Below are 19,487 nucleotides of genomic sequence, written 5' to 3'. Positions count from 1 at the left end.
CACTTGCCTGCGATGTATCTGTTAGTCAAATTTGGAGGTGAAACGTCGTGAAACTCAATGTAATAAAGGGATTTATCCCAATGTCCCAAAATGGCCGCCACAGCGTCGTTTGTCGTCATTTTCTACAGAAAATAGACCTCGCATGGACGCTGAACCAGACGTTGTCACAGGGGTCAAAGGAGACTTCCACCAATACCCCGGAGGATTCCCACGACGTCATCAAAGCAAATCAGGTAGGCGAAGTGGAAGGAGCTCCTGAGGCCAACCGTCAAAACGGTGAGTCTGCTAGCATTGCAAAACGCTGGCTCTATTTTAAAAGTAAAAGTCTCTTAAAGCCTATAAGCGCGTTGTTGAACAGATTCAAAACGGGTAATTTGAAACTGTGGTATACAAAAACGCCTCCTCCCACAGCGCTGCATGCTGTACTCTTGTTGGCTCGATTTTGTAAGTTAAAAAGAAAGTCATTTAAGCCAGAACGCGCTAAAGTCTCTTTACAGCTATATCGCCCTGTATGTGTTGGTACACCTGGAAAGGTACTCCTCATGCGCTACTTTTAAACTGCTGCGTGTTATTTCCAAAAGGGTAAACATATGTATTTTAAGTCTTTCTCACAAAAAAAACGACGTTGCTTTTATACTAGTCAGCTTAAAGATCACCATTCTTCACTTTATCAATATCAGGGTTTGCAGGCTGACTTAACATGTTGGGGAAACAGTCACCACAGTCCAGTACTTTCAAGGAGCTAAATCATACGTTTGTGGAAAAACAACACTCACCCAAGAACAACAAGCACTGGCACATCCACGTTGGGGCCGACCGATCTTTGGTCACTGGTGGGGCATGTGGACAGCCAGTCTGCTTCTCTTTCGTGCGTTTCTTCTTTTTCTAATGTTTCTTCAGTTTCAGCTTCTTCTTTGCTTGTGCTTCTTTAGTTCCATATGTACTAGCCCATAGTTGTAGGGTAATCCTTCAGCCTTTAGCCACGCGTAGTCCTTTTTATCTCGTCGCCAGTATTGTAATCAAAGATGATGCGTAGTCAGGGTCTAGTAGTCCATTAAGTATATTTATTCACAAGTACAGGAAGATGGTAAGTCCAGTAAATATCTCAGTAATTGTCTAAATGATTGCCCCACCAGGAGCAGCCTCTTGGCTGCTCAGCCATCCAGATCCAACTGACACTCCTCTCATTCTAACCCACTCCAACATTCTGCATGACCTCATCACATGTTGAGCATGTAGGCAGAGAGACACTATAGAGGGAGTGCAATCAGTAGAGTAAGACTACAACACACTGGAATTCAGAAATACATTTAATACATTATCTTCTATTTGATGTTCTTTGTGCCAGCATCCCCGGCGCTCCCTTCATCAAAGCGTCCTCGAAGCGCTCCGCATAAAATCCATGCCATGCTTCCCGTATGTAAAGACTGAAATGATTTCTCTTGTAAAAGATTAAGAAAGACAAAGACGTCCCAGGAAGCTGCTGACATGATGTGACCTCTTGGGACTCTTCACCCAATAGCTCTTCTATGCTAGGGAGTAGCTTGGGCAGTAAGATTGGGTGGGGACTATTTCTCAAATGTTGTAGTTAAAGGAATTAACATTCTCTAATATGTATATATAAGTGAATGCTTGAGAATGTCCCTGAAAATAAAGTACAACATTTTCAGTCCTCAAGATGGAGGTTAGGTATTGCAATTATTTCACTCTTCAGACAATATTTAGAGAACCTTGGCACATGTGGGGATGTCCACACATTGGTATTTACATTCTGCACCCCGCAATAATGAGTTTCAGCAAATGTACTTTTAAATGGGGGAATAACATTTAGATGAGAAAAGACTTGGAACCATATCAATTAAGTCTGAGAAACCTCTTGGGGCCAAAGTTTTGAAGGTTCTCCGCCCAGAAAATTAGGAAGTCACAAGGTTACATGTTAAGATTACCTACTCAGTTTTCTCTTCTGTCAAGGTTTACAAAATGGTGTACACTGATTGTAAATTATTCCTTAAATCTTTCAATTACTCCATGTATTTATTATGTAGCAGCGTTCCAAAAAGTTTGATCCTAGGCATATTGCTGATTTTTTTTTCAACAAGATTAGAATTATCTGCCAATAAAGCAAACAGTCATTCTACCTTGTTGAAAAGTCCAAATTCTCTACGTTGCTCTTTAATAGCGAAAAATGCAGTCTGGCAATAAAAAAAGAACGTTACAAATTATGCTAAACAGGAAAATTCAATTTAACAACACCAGAGCAGGACATGGCAGCAACTACATGCTCACGCCAAGAGTGAGTCTATCTTCACGCTACCTGCATCCTCCACAGTCATCTCTCATTTATACTAAAAAAAACAGGGTGCAGGATGTAAAGATTCTTTTAATTGAGAAGCTCCTTAGTATATCAAATATTTTTTGTGTAAGTTCTCGGGGCCAGCAGGCCCATCGACAGAGATCAACAAACTACAATTTTTCCTACAAAAAAGACTTACTGGTGTTCCAGAAAATCAAAAAAAGAATCTATAAATACGTGTAGGTACTTTAAATAATATAATCTGTGTATTATGTTTGTTTACATCGTATCATAAGTGCTACATGTTCAATGTATAGTGAAGAGGAATGAAGAGACTTCTGCAAGTCTGACCAATTCTTCAACTCCACGATGATCATCGATGAAGTCTAACTCACCAGGTCTAGTGAGGTTTTCTCCAGGATGTCCACTAACTTCTCCACCTTGGTTCGGGGGCAGAAGATAAAGTCATCGTCCACCCATAAGACGTATTTAGTGGTGACTTGAGAAATTGCCAGGTTTCGGCCAGCAAACCACCCCTATAAGTTGGAGAAAGAAAACAGGATATTTAGAATAGTAATGAACAGATATCCTCCTATCAGTGTGTCGCAGGCTCAAGGTATATAGATGCATATGTGGACCCAGCTAAGTCAGCAGAAAAGTACAAAGTCTCTTGGCACTTTCACCAGGAGTATGTTCTTTCCAAACCTTTCCAACCTTCATTCATCTGGGGAAGATCACTATGTGAGGTCAGCGGGGTCCCCTGCTTAATTGCAGAAGCCACTTACTTCCCATTTATGTTCCATGTAATTGGACTCTGCTGAAACATATTTTATCAATATGTGCCCTGGATACCTGTATTATTCTGTTTGTAGTTGATCAGTAGTAGCTAAGCAGCCCTTTAACTCCAGCGGCCAGAGCATCATGGGTTTTTCCTTTACCTACGTCTTTAGATCTGTGCTGTATCAAAGCCAAATTAGTTATTCCTTCGGTAGAATTGGTACTTGTGTTCTCTACCGGAAGTAGTCCATCTATTCTTACACCAAATCTTACTCCGATATTCTTTTTATTAATTTAATTGTAATAATGTCAAACAACGATAATAATAATGCTATTAATAATAAAGCCAATGATAACATTAATATCAATGATAATCATCATCATAATGTATGTTATGAATATTGACTTATTATTGCCACATTGGTGATATTTAGTCTCTATAATATGTGGGCGATATATGGTTCTGTTCTTTTTTCTTATTACAGGCCACCCGTTGCATGCAAAGTAAGTGGGGCATCATACAAAGAGAGTTAAGGATGCACTGACATTCCTTTTTAAATGACAAAAGGCCCTCACCCACCTTTAGGTGGCATGCTTCATCATTGGGCCCCTCCTTACTCTAGCACAGAGAGCGATAGTGCGAGCTACTACCCTCCTAAAGCAGAGTTAAAGAGGTGCTTTCCTAAAGCAGATGCAGTAATAGGGGCCAGCTTCCTGTCTCAGTACGACCCTGTGTGCGCTCTATCACCAACAGACGGAAGAGCTTGTCAGCTCCAAAGATGTAAATATGTCTTCTCCATATGGTCTGCAGCACACCAAGGATGCAAAGTTTGTTGCGTCTGGACCTGACCTGCAATTTTACATTTTTAGACTTAATCAGGTTCTGAACCTCTCTATGTTCAGGAGTTTTTCATATTTTCCAGCATACCATCCTCCACATCAGAAATACATTGCTCGGTTTGGAGGCGTGGCTTGGACGGCAATGAGGAGGTTTGGGGGCGTGGCTTGGACGGCAATGAGGACGGGCGGCTAGGTCCGTTACCTCCATAACCCTGAGGCTCAAATTAGCAAAATACACTGCGAAACTAGCTCAGTCCGGTAACAGAAAACCAGCAAAGGACATCGGAATACCAGGGCTACAATAAGAGCAAGGAATAAAAGCCGCCGGTGACAGACGGAAGGTGCTGTGGGTCAACATCCACCCCATAGGAAGATCGGGAGAGGAAGAGGCAAGATGGCACCCTAAAATCAGAGAAGGAGCGGAACGGAACAGAAAAGCAATCGATCGTCTCGACCTGGTCCGGTCCCCAAGGCTGCCACCTCAGAGTGCGGACTACTACCAAGACCTTGGTTGTGTCTATTCTAGCCAAGTAAGCCCATTTGAGAAACACAAGCGCAGCGGCAGCGGCGGGACCAGAAGTACAGAGAATCGAAACCGGAGCAAAAGCGAAACCCCACATGGGGGCCGCCATCTTAACATCCTTACAGCCAAAGTAGTGGAGAGGTGCTGGAACACGAGGAGAAAGAACACGGGGCAAACCACGACTTCGATGACGACCATTCATGCCAAGTAGATCTACTGTGGAACGCAAGCGCAAAGGTAGCGGCAGGACCAGGAAATAAGGGAACTCTGAACTGGAGCAAAGCAAAACCACACCTGGGGGCCGCCATCTTAACATCCGACCATCCAAGTAGCCGAGAAGGGCGCGCACACGAGGAGAGAAGAGGAGAAAGAACACGCGCTGGGAGAACCTACAAACAGCGGGAAATCTGCAATCAGCCAAGCGAGCTCCGCAATACGAAAGAGGGGAAAACGTAAGCGCGCTCAAGGGCCCGCCATATTGGAACCCAGATTGCCTCACCACACGGGGGGCCGCCATCTTGGCATCCAAGTACGCTGAGGAACGCAGCACGGCGGCAGAATCAGGGCCAGTGACACGGTGAACCGAAATAGGACCAAAAGCGTAAACACACCTGGGGGCCGCCATCTGAATACTCGCACACACAAGAAGGGTAGAGGTGCTACCACAGGAGGAAGAAGAAAACGGGGCATACCTGTAAAAAACGGGGAATACTACAGCAGAGCAAATGCAAGACTACGATAGAAACGAAAGCGGAAACAGAACGAGGGAGCCGCCACCCTGAACTCTGACTGCAGGCCCAGCCAACGCGAACAGAAGGGAGGAGCAGCACTACAAAGCGTCAACAAGGGCATCACGGACGCGAAGCGAGACAGCCCACCATCCAGCCTGACACAACAAACCTGACACAAGGGAAATAGTTGCATGCGCCTACACAGCAGCCAAACAAACGCAGTGGGCACAGCCGAGCACACAGAGCGTCAAACAGCCCTGCAGGGCCCAACTGCGCAACATCCAGGCAAACCAGAACCACCCAACAGTCACGAGGTGTGCTGCGCGCGGCCAAACCACGCTACATCCACCCAGCAGTGCAATCCTACCCAATCCACCACCAGATCGCGCTGGCAAGTAGAGCGGTTCGTAGCCCGCGAAGGGCAGCGCAGTATAAACCACAGACAGCCAGAACGGCCAAAGGGACACAACAACAGAAGATCTGGCAGGGGCAAAGACCAGAACAAGAACCATCAGAGGGCCCAGCTGGTTCAGACTGTATAGCCAAGACACAGTCAGTGGTGAACCAACCCAAAACAAGGCTACATCAAACCCTGTTAGCGCCCAACAGAAAGACGGGAGACTAGTAAGCTATCAGGTCAGAAGAGATTTCGCTGCAATGGCTGGTCATGACAGCAAAATAACCAACGACATCAAGAAGTACAGGAAAGAAACCCCTGAATCGCCGCTAAAACAACAAAAAAACGAAATAACCCTGGACATGATCCTCAAAAGAATCAACGATGGCAACGATCTGGGCAAGTCAACAAAACAAACATTGGACAACATGCAACTGGAGCTGGCAGCCATAAGGGCAGATCAACATAAAACGAACTGCAGGATTGAGGCAGCGGCAGAACGCATTAGCAACATTAAAGATGATAACGCTCAATCAAATAAACGCCTGCACTTCATAGCAAAGACCTCATCTGCCATCCAGAAGCAGCTAGCGGAACAAGAGGACCGCAGCAGAAGGGGGAACATCAGGATACTTGGGATCCCACAAGGAGAAGAAGACAAGCCCGGTTCTTGCACAAATTTGATAGAACTGCTACCACTATTAACAGGCATCAAATTCGACAGACAATTTGAGGTGGACAAAGCATACAGAGTGCCTGCAACGAAACTTCCTCAAGACCGTGGTCCAAGACCGATCATATGCAGACCACTGAGAACAAACAAAACAGAAGCTATCTTTGCAGTAGCCAGGAAAAACCCGAACCTAAGATGGAAAGGACACAAAGTAATAATAACGCAAGACTTCTCAAGGCAAACAGTTGAAATCAGGAAAGGATTCCTGGCACTAAGAGAAAGTATGCGGAAAGACAATGTCAACTTCAGCTTCGGGGGTCCAGCGAAACAGAGTCACTGACAAAATGAGAACCCAAATCTTCGAGGATCCCAACGACCTAAGAAGATACCTCCAGGGCCCACCGCTGGAGGACATGGAAGCCAAGAACGCTGGAGCTGGAAAACGGAGAGCATCAACAAGCCACGCCGAAACTGAGGGAGCCAAGGTGGACTGAAATTATTAACTCCTACCACTCTACCTCTAAACAACAACGATCTACCTCAAGGACTAGAGTTTTTTGCAAAGACACGAACACAGTGGAAGCCAAGCACGTTGCTGCAGCAAGAACTAGGCCACATTTAAGACTTAACACACTAGTTGCATCCATTCTACCTCGAGGGACAACCACCTACCTCAAGGACAACAGAAGCTCGCACATATCCTTTAATGAACATAATATGCTTTGGACTGAGCGCAATACAAGCCTCAGGGGATAACGGAGGGGAGGAACTTTGCTTTCGCATGCTCGTAATGCAAGTAAAGGGGAGTGGGGGGCGGGGTGGGCGGGGGGCGAGGGAGGGAGGTGGGGCCTCCGAGTACAGACATATATGGTTTACATGCTTTCCTTCTTTCTTCTTTCCTTCTCTTTCCCCACAATCTCTATCCTGGTCGCGGACAGACCTAGACGCGCGCAAATCCATCAAGCTAGACACAAATTCCTATACAGGGGAGTAGCAACATCGAGCAGTAATGAGTACCAACTAAGGCGCCCGAGAACAAATCACAACACCACAATGCACAGCGACACATCACCCAAGGGATGACTCCCATCACACCCATCAAATCACTCACAAATACTAAGGTAGTTTCTTTCAACGTTAAGGGGCTCAACTACCCGGTCAAGAGGAGGAAAACCATAGACTACCTAAGCAAGACAAAGGGAGACGTATGTGTGCTCCAGGAAACTAAACTGTCAGTAGAAGACGCACAACGACTGAAGGCCAACTGGATAGGCCACATACTTTGCTTGCCTGCAGTCCACAAAAAGAGGGGGGTCATCACACTTATAAACAAAAAATCCAAGCTCACAGTCCTGGACACCTACGCAGACGAGGACGGGAGAGTTCTAATAATCAGCCTCAAGAGGGGGGAGGACACAATACACATTGCAAACATATACGGACCCAACGCAGAAGACAATGCATTCTGGAGCAGTGTCGAGGACAGATTGAGCAGGCTCCCAGACGAGGACCTCCTGATAGTAGCAGGTGACCTCAACCAAACACTAGACAGCACACTAGACAGGCACCCACCAAGAACCAGCCACTGCACGCCAGGAAACAAAACCCTAGGTAATCTGTGCGCAAGACTCAGCCTCAAAGACCCATGGCGACTACAACACCCAAGTGAAAGAGACTGCACATTCTACTCTCATCCACACAATTCATATAGCCGTATTGATTGCATCCTTATCTCCGCACCACATACTCATCTTATATACCACATGGACATTGCTCCCAGAACAATATCTGACCACTCACTCATCAGTCTAACACTCAGCGGGCGCCACAAGGAACAGACGAACCGGAGATGGAGACTAAACACTGACATACTTAGAAACCCGAGCAATGTTACGGAGATAGAAGAGACTATAAAAGAATACCTATCTTTCAATGACAGCCCAGATATTGACAGAGACACCCTTTGGGACGCACTGAAAGCCACGGTCAGGGGAAAACTGCTTAGCATCAAGGCAAGAATGAATAGAGAAAGAAACAAAAAAGTAGTGGAGCTTGAAAGCCAGATTAAAGACCTAGAAAGAGACCACTGCACTAACCTAAAGAACAAAAACACTCTGACAGAACTATCCAGGAAAAAATACGAGCTTAACAAAATTCTAAGCGAAAGGGCAGGCATGTGGATAAACAGATTCAAGGCAGTCAACCTATGTGAAGCGAACAAAGCAGGGCAAGCACTGGCCTCCTACCTCAAATGCAAACAGAGACAGCACACGATCGCAGCGATGACTGACAGCAATAAGACATCACATACGTCAAACAAAGAGACCCTTAGAGTCTTCAAGGACTTCTACGAAGTCCTATACAAAGAAGACAAAAACCTCAAAGCAGATAATGGCGCCAGTCTCCTCGCCAGGCTAAACCTACCCAGACTAACGGAGGAGCAGCGTAAGACATTAGAACAAGACATTACAGGGGTAGAAATTGAGAGAGCAATCGCGGGCCTGAAGGATAACAAAGCCCCGGGTCCGGACGGTTACACAGCAAGGTTCTACAAACAATTCCTTCACATACTCAAGCCCACAATGGAGGAGGTGCTCTCACACTGCTTCCACAAAGGTAAAATGACAAACTCGATGACAGAAGCCAACATAATAGTAATACCCAAAGAAGGCAAGGACCCACAATATCCACAGAACTTCCGCCCCATCTCGCTAATAAACGTAGACTGCAAGATCTACGCCAAGGTCCTCGCTGCCAGGCTGAACATGCAACTCCCAACCCTAATACACAACTCGCAGGTGGGCTACCTCACAAACAGGCTATCCCAAGATAACACAAGGCTGTTATGCCACCTAATTAATCACGCCTCCGCCAAGAGCGAACAAGCGGTGATGATAGCACTTGACGCCGAGAAGGCGTTTGACAGAGTATCTTGGCCTTTCCTGGACCAATGCATGCAGAGGAACGAACTACAGAAGAATGGTGATGGCACTATACAACAAACCAAAGGCCTGAGTAGTAGTAAATGGGTGCTCCTCAGATCTGCTACTACTGGAAAGAGGTACTAGACAGGGGTGCCCACTATCCCCAGCACTGTTCCTACTTTCCATAGAACCACTGCTGTGCATGATCAGGACCAACCCAGAAATACAAGGGATCCAGATTAAGGACAAAATCGTTAAGCTAGCTGCCTATGCAGACGACATACTCATAACTACAGAGAACCCAGGCACCTCGATAACAGCACTAATGTCCACCATCGAAGAATTCTCTCAAGTCTCGGGCTATAAGCTCAATAGAGACAAATCAGGGTGCAAACCTCTAAACGTGCACACCTCTAAGGCAGTTCTAAGTAACTCGGGACTGAAATGGCAAAAAGGCGCTCTGAAATACCTTGGCCTTCACTTCGAAAAAGATCTCAAAACGACACTAGACCACAACGAGAAGACATTCCTAAACAAAGTAAAAGAGAGACTAGATTCGTGGTCCCCGAAATATGTAAGCTGGTGGGGAAGGGTCCAAACAATTAAAATGATGATAGCTCCCCTGATTAATTATCTGCTCAGCATGCTACCATTAATAACTACAGTAGACTTCCCAAAAAACTAGACACCCTGCTAAACAAATTCTCATGGAAGGACAAGAAGCCCAGAATAAGACTCCAAAAGCTAAAACTGCACAAGAGCCTAGGAGGTCTCAACCTCACCAACTTCAAAACCTTCCAGACGGCATGCCTAGCCAAACAAGGGCTACACTGGCTTACGCCAGAACAGGAGTACACACCGGTGTGGCTAATGCTGGAAAGAGCTATGCTAAACGGACTGGACCCCCTAGCCCTACTAACCGCCAGCAAACATCCCGAGGCGAGCAACCCCATACTCAAAAACACCAAGAACGCCCTCCTCATGGTGGACAAAAGAATGGAGAACACAATAAAAGGCACCAAATGGGAATCCATCTGGTTTAATACAAGGATAAAATACAGGGACAGAATACTAGACATGCCCTCCTGGTATGAACGGGGCATCTCCACCCCCAACCAAATAGAAAAACTTTCCACCCGCTGACATTTGACACCCTAAAACACATCCACAAATTGCCAAACATAGAATTCTATAACTTTCTCAAAATAAGAGCAGCGCTCACCAGGGCTGCGCTAAACAGTTCAACCCATCAATCTTGCAATACTCAGTCAACCTAAATAAAGTAGGCCACCAAACTTCGCACCTGTACAAACTACTAAGCCCCAAAACAACGAAACTGAACGACAAGATAGGAGAGTACTGGGAAGGCCAACAAAACAGACGCTTAACATTCTGGAACAAAATACGAGACTTCATAACAAGCTTAATGGGGTTCCGTATACAAGCAGACTTTGCAGGGGGTGGTGGCAGGATTCTTGACTCAGCAGGCCCAGTCTAAGGATGACAGCGAACCAATGGACATCCTACTTACAGCGGCAGTCAAATCAATCCTAGCAAGCTGGAAAGACACAGGGAAAGCAACCTTCAAGAGCTTGTTCAACTGGGTCATCTTCCTCAGAGGGGCAGACAACATAACATCAAAACACACACCAGACGCCAGTAGGAAAGGAGAGAAGACGCCAGTAGGAAAGGAGAGATGTGGAACACCCTAGACAAATATCTAGACTCACACAAACCTCCTTAGACAACATACTGGACCATAGATTCTCGCACTCCCGACTCACACACAGGAAGAACCCTAGCAGGCTGGCTCCAAAACAAGGAGCATCAACCACCCTGTCCGCCTCTCTCTCTCTCTCTCTCTTCCTACCTTTTCTCTTCCCCCTTGTGGAGGCAATAGGCAATAAAGCTTAGCCCTAGCACGCCGAACCATCATAAAGTATACCTGAACTGAACGAACGAGCCGGCCAGCAAGTCGCCAAAGGTAACCTCACCGGCGCATACCCGAGCTGTTATTGCCTTCACCCGGTCTGTACTGTGTCTGTAAATCTCTTATAATAAAATCTTTTGAAATAAAAAAAAAAAGAAATACATTGCTCTGCCGCCATCAGGTAGTGTTCTTGTTTATCCATTTTTGAATTCATGAGTGTCAGCCTAGATGTGAGCGAATGTATTATACTGTCTGCCAATGGATGAAAGTCTTTGCTGCATCACTTTCAGGAGTGATTTTACATCTTGGTTTTCATCATCTACACCAGCCCCCTGCGAGCCGCGCCCGCTCCCTCTGGCATCTGTATTCAGCCATTTGTGCATTTTGAGACTCAAAAGGCAGCTTGAAATGCCTATGGTCCTATTTGCCCTTCACTGTGAATCAAGTGGGGGTCTAAAGTAAAAGAAGTACCTAAACTGATACAATACTAACAAATGCTCAAATCATGGGTCTTGTGACACTCACCAAGGAGGCAACGGGGCTCTGAAGGTCATGCCAGTCAATGTGCAAAGGTCCAGGCTTCACAGGCCTTAGCATACGAGCTGACCACCAGCGTTTCCACACACATGCGCTACGAATCACTACAACCAGGTCCGCCACTAGGTGACCTCATCTGTGAACCAGCCATCAGTTGAAGGCAGCGGGTAGAAGTCCGACACCAAGGCACAGGGTGACTCTAAGCAGATGTTTAATTGGTGGGGCAGTTAAGATAATGCTGAGAAATGTTTTGCCAAATCCAATATAACTGTAGTGTCCTGCGGGACACGTTCTAGCGTCCCAGTAAATACCCTTTGTAACCAGCCACTCGCCAAAGGCTGGCTTCCATACTCCCCCCATACCCATCCATCACAGGTGTCACTGGTCAGGTGATCCTGCTAATAAAAGGGGCTGGGCGCACGTGCCCTGGGCCAGTTCCAGTTACTATACCTTTGTGGCGTCCTTCGAAGCCACCACACCACAATACCCAACCGTGTATAGCTATGCACTGAGTGCACCGTGACCTAGGAGGAGGCACAGATCCCGCCCTTGCCTCTCAGCAGGTCCCAGGCCCAGCCCATTACCTCCTTGCATCCTGCTGGGCAGCGCCCAGCCCATGCCCCAGGAATATGCGTGGAAGGAGGAGTCTGCTTCACTACACGCCCTCATTCAGCAGATCACACCAGAGGCTTTACCCTGCCCCAGGGCACTAATCCTGTGTGGGCTGTCCCTCTGCAGCACCCGTGCCGCTGCAGCGTACACCCTCACCCGGGCTCAGCTCAGGATTACTTGGCGTCTGGTGGTCTCTACAGCACGCCGGGAGTGAGTAGCGAAGTAGCACCAATCCCCTTGGCTCCCAAAAGGCCCGCTGATACACTTGCTAATCCTCTCTGCTAGCACCTCGGCAGCCATGCCCAGGCAGGTCCAGAGCCCAGAACTTCACGTGGGAAGGCCTGGCCCAGCTGCACCGAGATGCAGGAGAGCCCCAGGAGCACACAAGGGCAGGATTGCGGCTCCCTAGGTTGTTATCTCACACACCCAACGACTTATTCCAATATTGTCCGCTGTAAATTAAATATCTGTGGACGATTGTACTGTCTGGCCTCCAGAGCTCTTCTAAAGGGTGGCCCTCCTAGAGTCCAGCACTCTGGTGCCCCCACACTATATCGTCTTAACATCACCAAGTAGGCCACATGTTTCATGGATGAGATATTGAAATTTGCAATTCAAGCATTAAAGCCCCTTGCATAAGATAATAACAGTCTTGATTCCGGCTACCTGTACAAACCTCTTCCAGGAATCTCAGGCCAACATGCATCATTGTAGGAATTTGCGATTCCTAAATTGCGAAAATTAAGGAATCGCAATTTAGGAATTGCAAATTCCTATGCATCAATAAATCGCAAAAGTTTTTGCGATTTCTTAATTTTCCTTATTTGCGATTCCTTAATTGTGAATCGCAATTAAGGAATCGCTTTACATTGATTCCTATGGGCCTAGAGGCCCATAGAAATCAATGGGAAGGCATTCTCATTTTACGAATTCGCAATTAAGGAATCGCAAAATGAGAATGCAATTTCAAGGGTGCAGGGGGGGGGGTCCAAAGGATCCCCCCTGCACCTCTGAAATGTCACTTAAGTACATTTTACTCACACACATGTCCCAAGGGCATGTGTGTGTGTAAAATATAAGTTTCAAAAATGCACTTTTGTGCATTTTTGAAACTTTTCGCAAATTAACATGAAGGTTTACTTCATTGCAATTTTTCCCTTCATAAATGCGAATTCGCAATTTTATTAAAATCATGCATAGCATTTAAGAAATCGCAAAATTTGTGAATTCTTAAATGCTATCGCAATTCCAAAAATCGCAAAAAATTGCGATTTCTTAAATTGCGAAAAATGAAAAAAAATGATGCATCCCAAAAAAGGTTTTTGCATTCGCAAACGGCCGAATTATGCGATTCGCATTGTTTGCGAATGCAAAAACGCTTGATGCATGTGGCCCTATAGGTTTAGCAGAAAGCCACAGCTATCTCATCAACTGCAGCCTTTTTAATTCATCTCTTGCAATCCAGTTTTTCTTCATAGATTTAGCGCCCAGAATGTGTGTAACTTTGGAATAAAGACTATCAGTGGCAAGACCCTATCAATGCCAAGCTGATATTAAGTGTCCAACAAGTCTTGAGGACTTTTCCCCTCCTTGTTCTGCACACAAGAGATTAGAAAAAAGCATGAGGGGTGAAGTGGGTGCTACAGATCAGATATTTGCACCAGCTCCCATGATCATTTATGCCTCAATTACGTAAACAGGGATTCAAAACACAACTCTGCATTACCATCTGCAAAAAGAGGAAAATGGTTCCTATGATGGTCATTATAGCCATACCGCACTCGTACAGAGTTCAGTATGACAGTGGATCCAGCTCCACCTGCTATTACCTACTTCTGATAACTGCCTTAAAGACCCCTCTCACTTTTAGAAAGACCACAGAAAGATCTTATGACGTTTTGATTCACGCTCAATAAGTGAGATAACGAAGTACATGTTGTGGCTTAACTGCCAGAGCGGCCGCCTTTTAAGCTGGAGAACGAGGGGACAGATTTACACTCCCCCTGCGACACATTTACGCCGCCGTTGCGTTACTTTTGTGACGCAGCGGCGGCGTAAACCATGCGCCACGTTGCGCCTTATTTACAAAAGTGACGCCTCTAGGGAGTTGCGTCACGTTGTAAAGCCCTGCGCCACATGAAACCTGTGTCAGGTTTCATGTGGGCATTCCGTCGAAGGAACGCCACGCAAAAGTGACACAGTGAAATATACAAAAATTACCGGAGTCACTTTTACGTCCATGCTGCGTCAAAACCCTGCGCCTGCTTGAAGCAGGCGTAAGGAGTGACGCAGCAGGTTAGTCATAGGGTGCCCCTGAGCATTGCTGGAGCAGTACCGCGCTTGCGACACGACTCCAGCAATGCGCTGCCCTTACGCCACGGGATGCGACACGCATCTGCCCATCCATGCACCACGGCGCACCGCATTGTGAATGTGGTGCATCAGTGGTGGCACATGGGCAGTTTTGCATGTTGCAAGTTTTCTGGCGCTTCCCTGCTGAGAGATGCGACTTGTAAATCTGCCCTGAGGTTCGAGTCTGGTGGAGGCTCAACATCGTGTGATTCTGGGCAAAGCACTAATCTCCCCGTGCCTAAAGAGGAATGCGTCCATCTGTAATACAACTGGTGCTCGTGTAAAGCGCTCGGATACATTCGGGTTGAGTTCGCTCTATATAAACTGCATTACAAAAATGTGTTTACCGGACTGGCCGGGTCTGTCATATGGACCATGCGCCTCTCTATGCCAGGAGCTGGTTGAGTAAGTCGGTGCATATTAAAAAGGTCAGAGGGGTCATCTCATAGAAGGATCAGCGGGGGAGAGAGACCATTTATAGACACCCATGACCAAGCACGGTGCCTGGGAGGCCGGAACTTCTCCCGAGGCCGAAATAACGTTAAACACTAACCAAGAAATGGAAGTCCATTAGCTCACTGTTCCTTGGAAAATGCCGCCATGAATCATGTCTGGGGCACAGGGACATTTCCCACGCCAATACAGGTATGCTGTCCTCAACATCCGAGGCAATGAACACGAGGGCGGGGAGCTGCTCGGGACTGGGTGCACGAGGGAACACGAGGAGGGACTCGAAGGTTATACAGGTTGGTAAAATGTGGTCCAATTCTGTAATTGATCCCTCTAAAATGCGACTTGTGGTTCTTAGTTTTAGATTTAAATCTGGCATCAGCCCAGACATTCACAGGGTAAACTTTAGGATGAGCTAGGGGGTGCGCCGCAGCTGTGCCTGTTTTGCTGCTGTGCCCAAACTACTGCTTCCACTCCGTTTTGGAAATACTATGAGTTACTCTAAATGCAATTTTTTAAAAGTAGGGGTTTTCTCCTACTTTAATTGGTGTGGTGTTTTTACCTCTTAAAAAAGCATACTAATAAGCTTCAGCCGCAAGATTTCAAATGCGATTTGATACAGTGGTGGCTCCTCCGCAAAGGCGGAGGAGTGTCGCCCCACTGCTCCTTGAGCAACGCAAAATAAAAATAAAATGATAATAGCAAAAAGTTATCATTTTTCATTTTTTTGCTCCAACCAAGTCGGGCGGGGCTGGTTCACCGCAGAGGGAGCAGAAGTGATTTGCACTCCCTCCCTACATGAGCATGAGGGCTTGACCGGCCCTCAAGGGGCGTGCGGCGGCGGTGGAGAAGGTACGTTTATTTTATTTTTTCACCGCCACCCACCCCAGCACCCCGTTCAGAGGCAGCCACCACTGCTAATAAAAAGAAATTCACAGTGGACCATCTTCAGAGTGACCTCCCCCAAGTGTGTAGACATTGCAGTAGAGAGTCAAATTGCTGTGTAGGGGCCCGGGCAATGCAGAGATGACATAAGATTAAAAGCTTGAGCACTGCTACTGGAGAGTATTTCTCTACATACTAGCGCCTCAAACAGATGTTGCTTAAAGCTCTTTTACCATCACTACTCATTTTGCTAAATGTGTTGCTGACTTAGTTTCACCTCTACCAAGAAACTGTCATGTGACTAGTAGTGTCCGGACAATAGAGGTCTTTCAAAGGCACAGGCCTTTGGGACAATTATTAATGTTTCTATAGGTGGGTCTGGTTTGCTGATACCGAAAGACTACATTCAGCATATCACCAGTTACCACAATGATTCCATGGAATCAGCGACTTCAAACAGTAGTCTAGTTTTCTATTCTACAAACCTATGAAATTAAGAACTTCAGTCCAGTTGTTCAATTGGAGTGTGCTATGACCAGGCACCTGGGCACCTAGTCTGCCACTTGCCTCTGGCAATCAGTTCCTGCTAGATCCAGCCTGATTCAGTCACAGCGCCGCTGCCTGGGTTTTCCCACTCACCATTCTTCTTGCCAACAGAAGTCCCACCCACCCCAGGTCCTACATAATGCAGGCGGCAGCGCAAGTTCACTAGTAGACACCTGGGCACCAAGCCTGCCATTTACTTGTGGCCTCAAGTACCTGCTTGTTCCAACCTGGACCAGTGACACTGCCACAGCATGTGTTTTCCCGCTCACCATTATTCCCGTTAACAGATGCCCTGCCTCCCCCAGGACCTACTTAATGCAGGCAGCAGCATGATCACATGATCACACTGGTAGGCACCTGGGTACTTAGTCCCACTTGTCTCTGGCCTTCAGTTCCTGCTTGTGGTAGCCTGATCTAGTGACACCAGAGTTGGATGGGTTTCTCACCATTTGTCCTGCCAACAGAAGCCCCACCCACCCTGGGTCCTTCCCATCTGTGCCCTTCTGCACCTGTCTGCGCCTAGGCTATGCCCAGCACCATGACCCCTGGCCCTCCCGCCCCCCCACAGATACACCATGACCAAGCCCTACACCCTCGACGCTGCACAAAACACTGCCACTGCAGTGGCCCACGGTCCATGGTAGGACCATTCACCTGCCCCCACTGCCACTTCACCTTCTACTGCACACACCAGCCCACAGACTGCCGCACCCTGAGCACACCACAAACCAAACAACACGTGAACAAAAACACCAACTTCATGTGCCCTTCTCAACAAACGCTCACTATGCAAACACATCACCGAGAGTTGGGACCTCATCTCCACCCTTACGCCTCACGTCCTCTTTCTCACTGAGACCTGGCTCAATCCCACCTCTGCATACAACATTGGCAGAGCATTACCCGAAGGAGACAAGCTCACCCACCACAACTGCATCAACAAGCCTGGCGCCACCATATACAAGGAATCCATCCAATGCACCAGCATGTATGACATTACCCCAGCCATGAAACACCATGGGACACCTCAACTTCCAAATCCAAACAGACCACAAAACCACCATCAGGTGCTCTACTGTCCACCAGGACCATGTCCAGCCTTCTGCAGCTTCATCGCCCCATCGTCATAGACTCCAACAACTACATTTTCCTCTGCGACCTCAAGTTCCATCTCGACCATCACAATGACATCAATACTACCAACCTCCTCAACAGCATTAACAATATCTGACTCATCCACATCACCATGCACACCACATGACACATGCCAGACCCCCATCTTCACCTCCTGTGACCTCATAAGGTAGAGCTACACCAAGAAACTTGCCTAGAGCGAGCACTCTATTGTACACTTCAACAATACCAGCATATGGACCTCTACCCCAGTCTGCCTAATGCCCCCCACCACAGCTGGAGCAAAGTCTCAAAGGACATATGGATCAACGCCTTCAACACCACCCACCCAAGATCGCCAACATCTACAGGAACTTCAAACCCTAGCCCAAGGCCACTGACTTTTTCAAGCAACACAACAACCCGCTACCACCACAACATCCTACTTACTGAATGGAGCCAGCTCGCCCCACAGGACACTGCCTCCATCATGAACTCGGTCCACTCAGGGGCCCCAATCAACCCATGCCCTCAGCACATCTTTGACCTAGGCGAAGCCAGTCAGCCATTTACTCACCACTTTGTTCAACACCTCAGTTGCCACGGCCACCATCCCTGAGGACTGGAAACATGCAAAAGTCAATGCCCTACTAAAGAAACTATCTGCAGACACCAGCAAACTCAACAACTACCGAACCATTTCCCTGCTCCCGATCCCAGCCAAAGTATTAGAAAAGGCAATTAACCAACAACGCTCCTCACATCTGGACTTGAACCTCCTACACAACTCCTCCCAAACCAGATTCCACAGAAACCACAGCATGGAGGCAACCCGTCATTGTGGCTACTGAATACATCTGAGCCCTACTCGAGGCAGAGAGACTGTGGCTCTGATTCTCCAAGACCTCTCAACAGCCTTCGATACGGTCTCCCACCACAAACTCATCACAAGGCTGCACAGCATCGGCATCCAAGGAGCCGCTCTCAGATGGATCCCCTATTTCCTCACCAGAAGAACGCAAAAAGTCTGCCTTCATCTGCGAACCGAAGGACATCATCTGTTGAGTACCCCAATGATCCTCACTCAGCCCCACCCTCTTCTACAGTTACATGACATTTCTGGCCAGCCGCATCAAAACCCACAGACTCAACATCCTATCCTACATTGACAAAACACAACACATCCTCTCCGAAGACACCACCAACACCAAGAGCAACTTCCACTACTGCATGACAGATGTAACCAACTGGATGAAGGACAACCGTTTGAAGTTCAACAAGGACAAGACAGAGGTAGTACTGATTTTCGGAAACAAAATCTTCCCATGGGATGCATCATGGTGGCCCTCAAAACTCAGGCCCAATTCTTCCCCCAATGACCACACCAAGAACCTAGGCATCATTCTGGACAACAAGCTAATCATGATCACTCAGGTCAACTCCGTCTCCTCCTCCTGCTTCTTGATCCGGCGAATGCTTCATAAGATATTCAAATGGTGATCCCAAAGCTCAAGACGCACCATCAGCCAGGTCCTTATATCCAGCCAACTGAACTACTGCAACATTCTCTACGCAGGGATTGCAGACTAGTCCTGGTTCTCCCTAGACCGTGGGCACTCGCAAACATTTGTACAGGGGCCACAAAGTATGGTCGGTGGTGTGACAGAGGGCTTACTGAAGCCAGCAGAGTGGAGGTAGGGGGTGCAAGTGAGTCAGGGATGATGTAAGGTGGCCATAGGGGAAGCAAAGCATGTACATCTAGTGGCTGAATCTGAATTGCACAACTTGAAACCAGAAAACCTGAAATCATTCCTGGCCTTCCTCCTGGCCAAACTATGTGCTCCTTGGCACATTTTTTTATTAAAAAAAATACCTCTCAAAGGAATGATATAGTAAAACGCTTC

General features: G+C 47.1%; 1 protein-coding gene across 10 annotated transcripts in view; it reads right to left on the bottom strand.

Annotated features, from left to right (window-relative positions):
* The window catches only part of B4GALNT1 (beta-1,4-N-acetyl-galactosaminyltransferase 1), a 702,884-nt gene that overhangs the window by 46,188 nt on the left and 637,209 nt on the right, over window positions 1-19,487 (bottom strand). For all 10 annotated transcript variants that reach the window (XM_078688946.1, XM_078688955.1, XM_078688950.1 and 7 more), the window contains one exon: window positions 2,689-2,829. In XM_078688946.1, coding sequence (XP_078545072.1) covers window positions 2,689-2,829 — 141 coding nt within the window. The remainder of the gene's footprint in view (window positions 1-2,688; window positions 2,830-19,487) is intronic.

Source organism: Lissotriton helveticus, chromosome 1_1, assembly GCF_964261635.1.
Source record: "Lissotriton helveticus chromosome 1_1, aLisHel1.1, whole genome shotgun sequence".
Taxonomy (NCBI): Eukaryota; Metazoa; Chordata; class Amphibia; order Caudata; family Salamandridae; genus Lissotriton; species Lissotriton helveticus.
The sequence above is the reverse complement of the archived record's forward strand: the minus strand, read 5'-3'. Positions and strand labels throughout refer to the sequence as shown.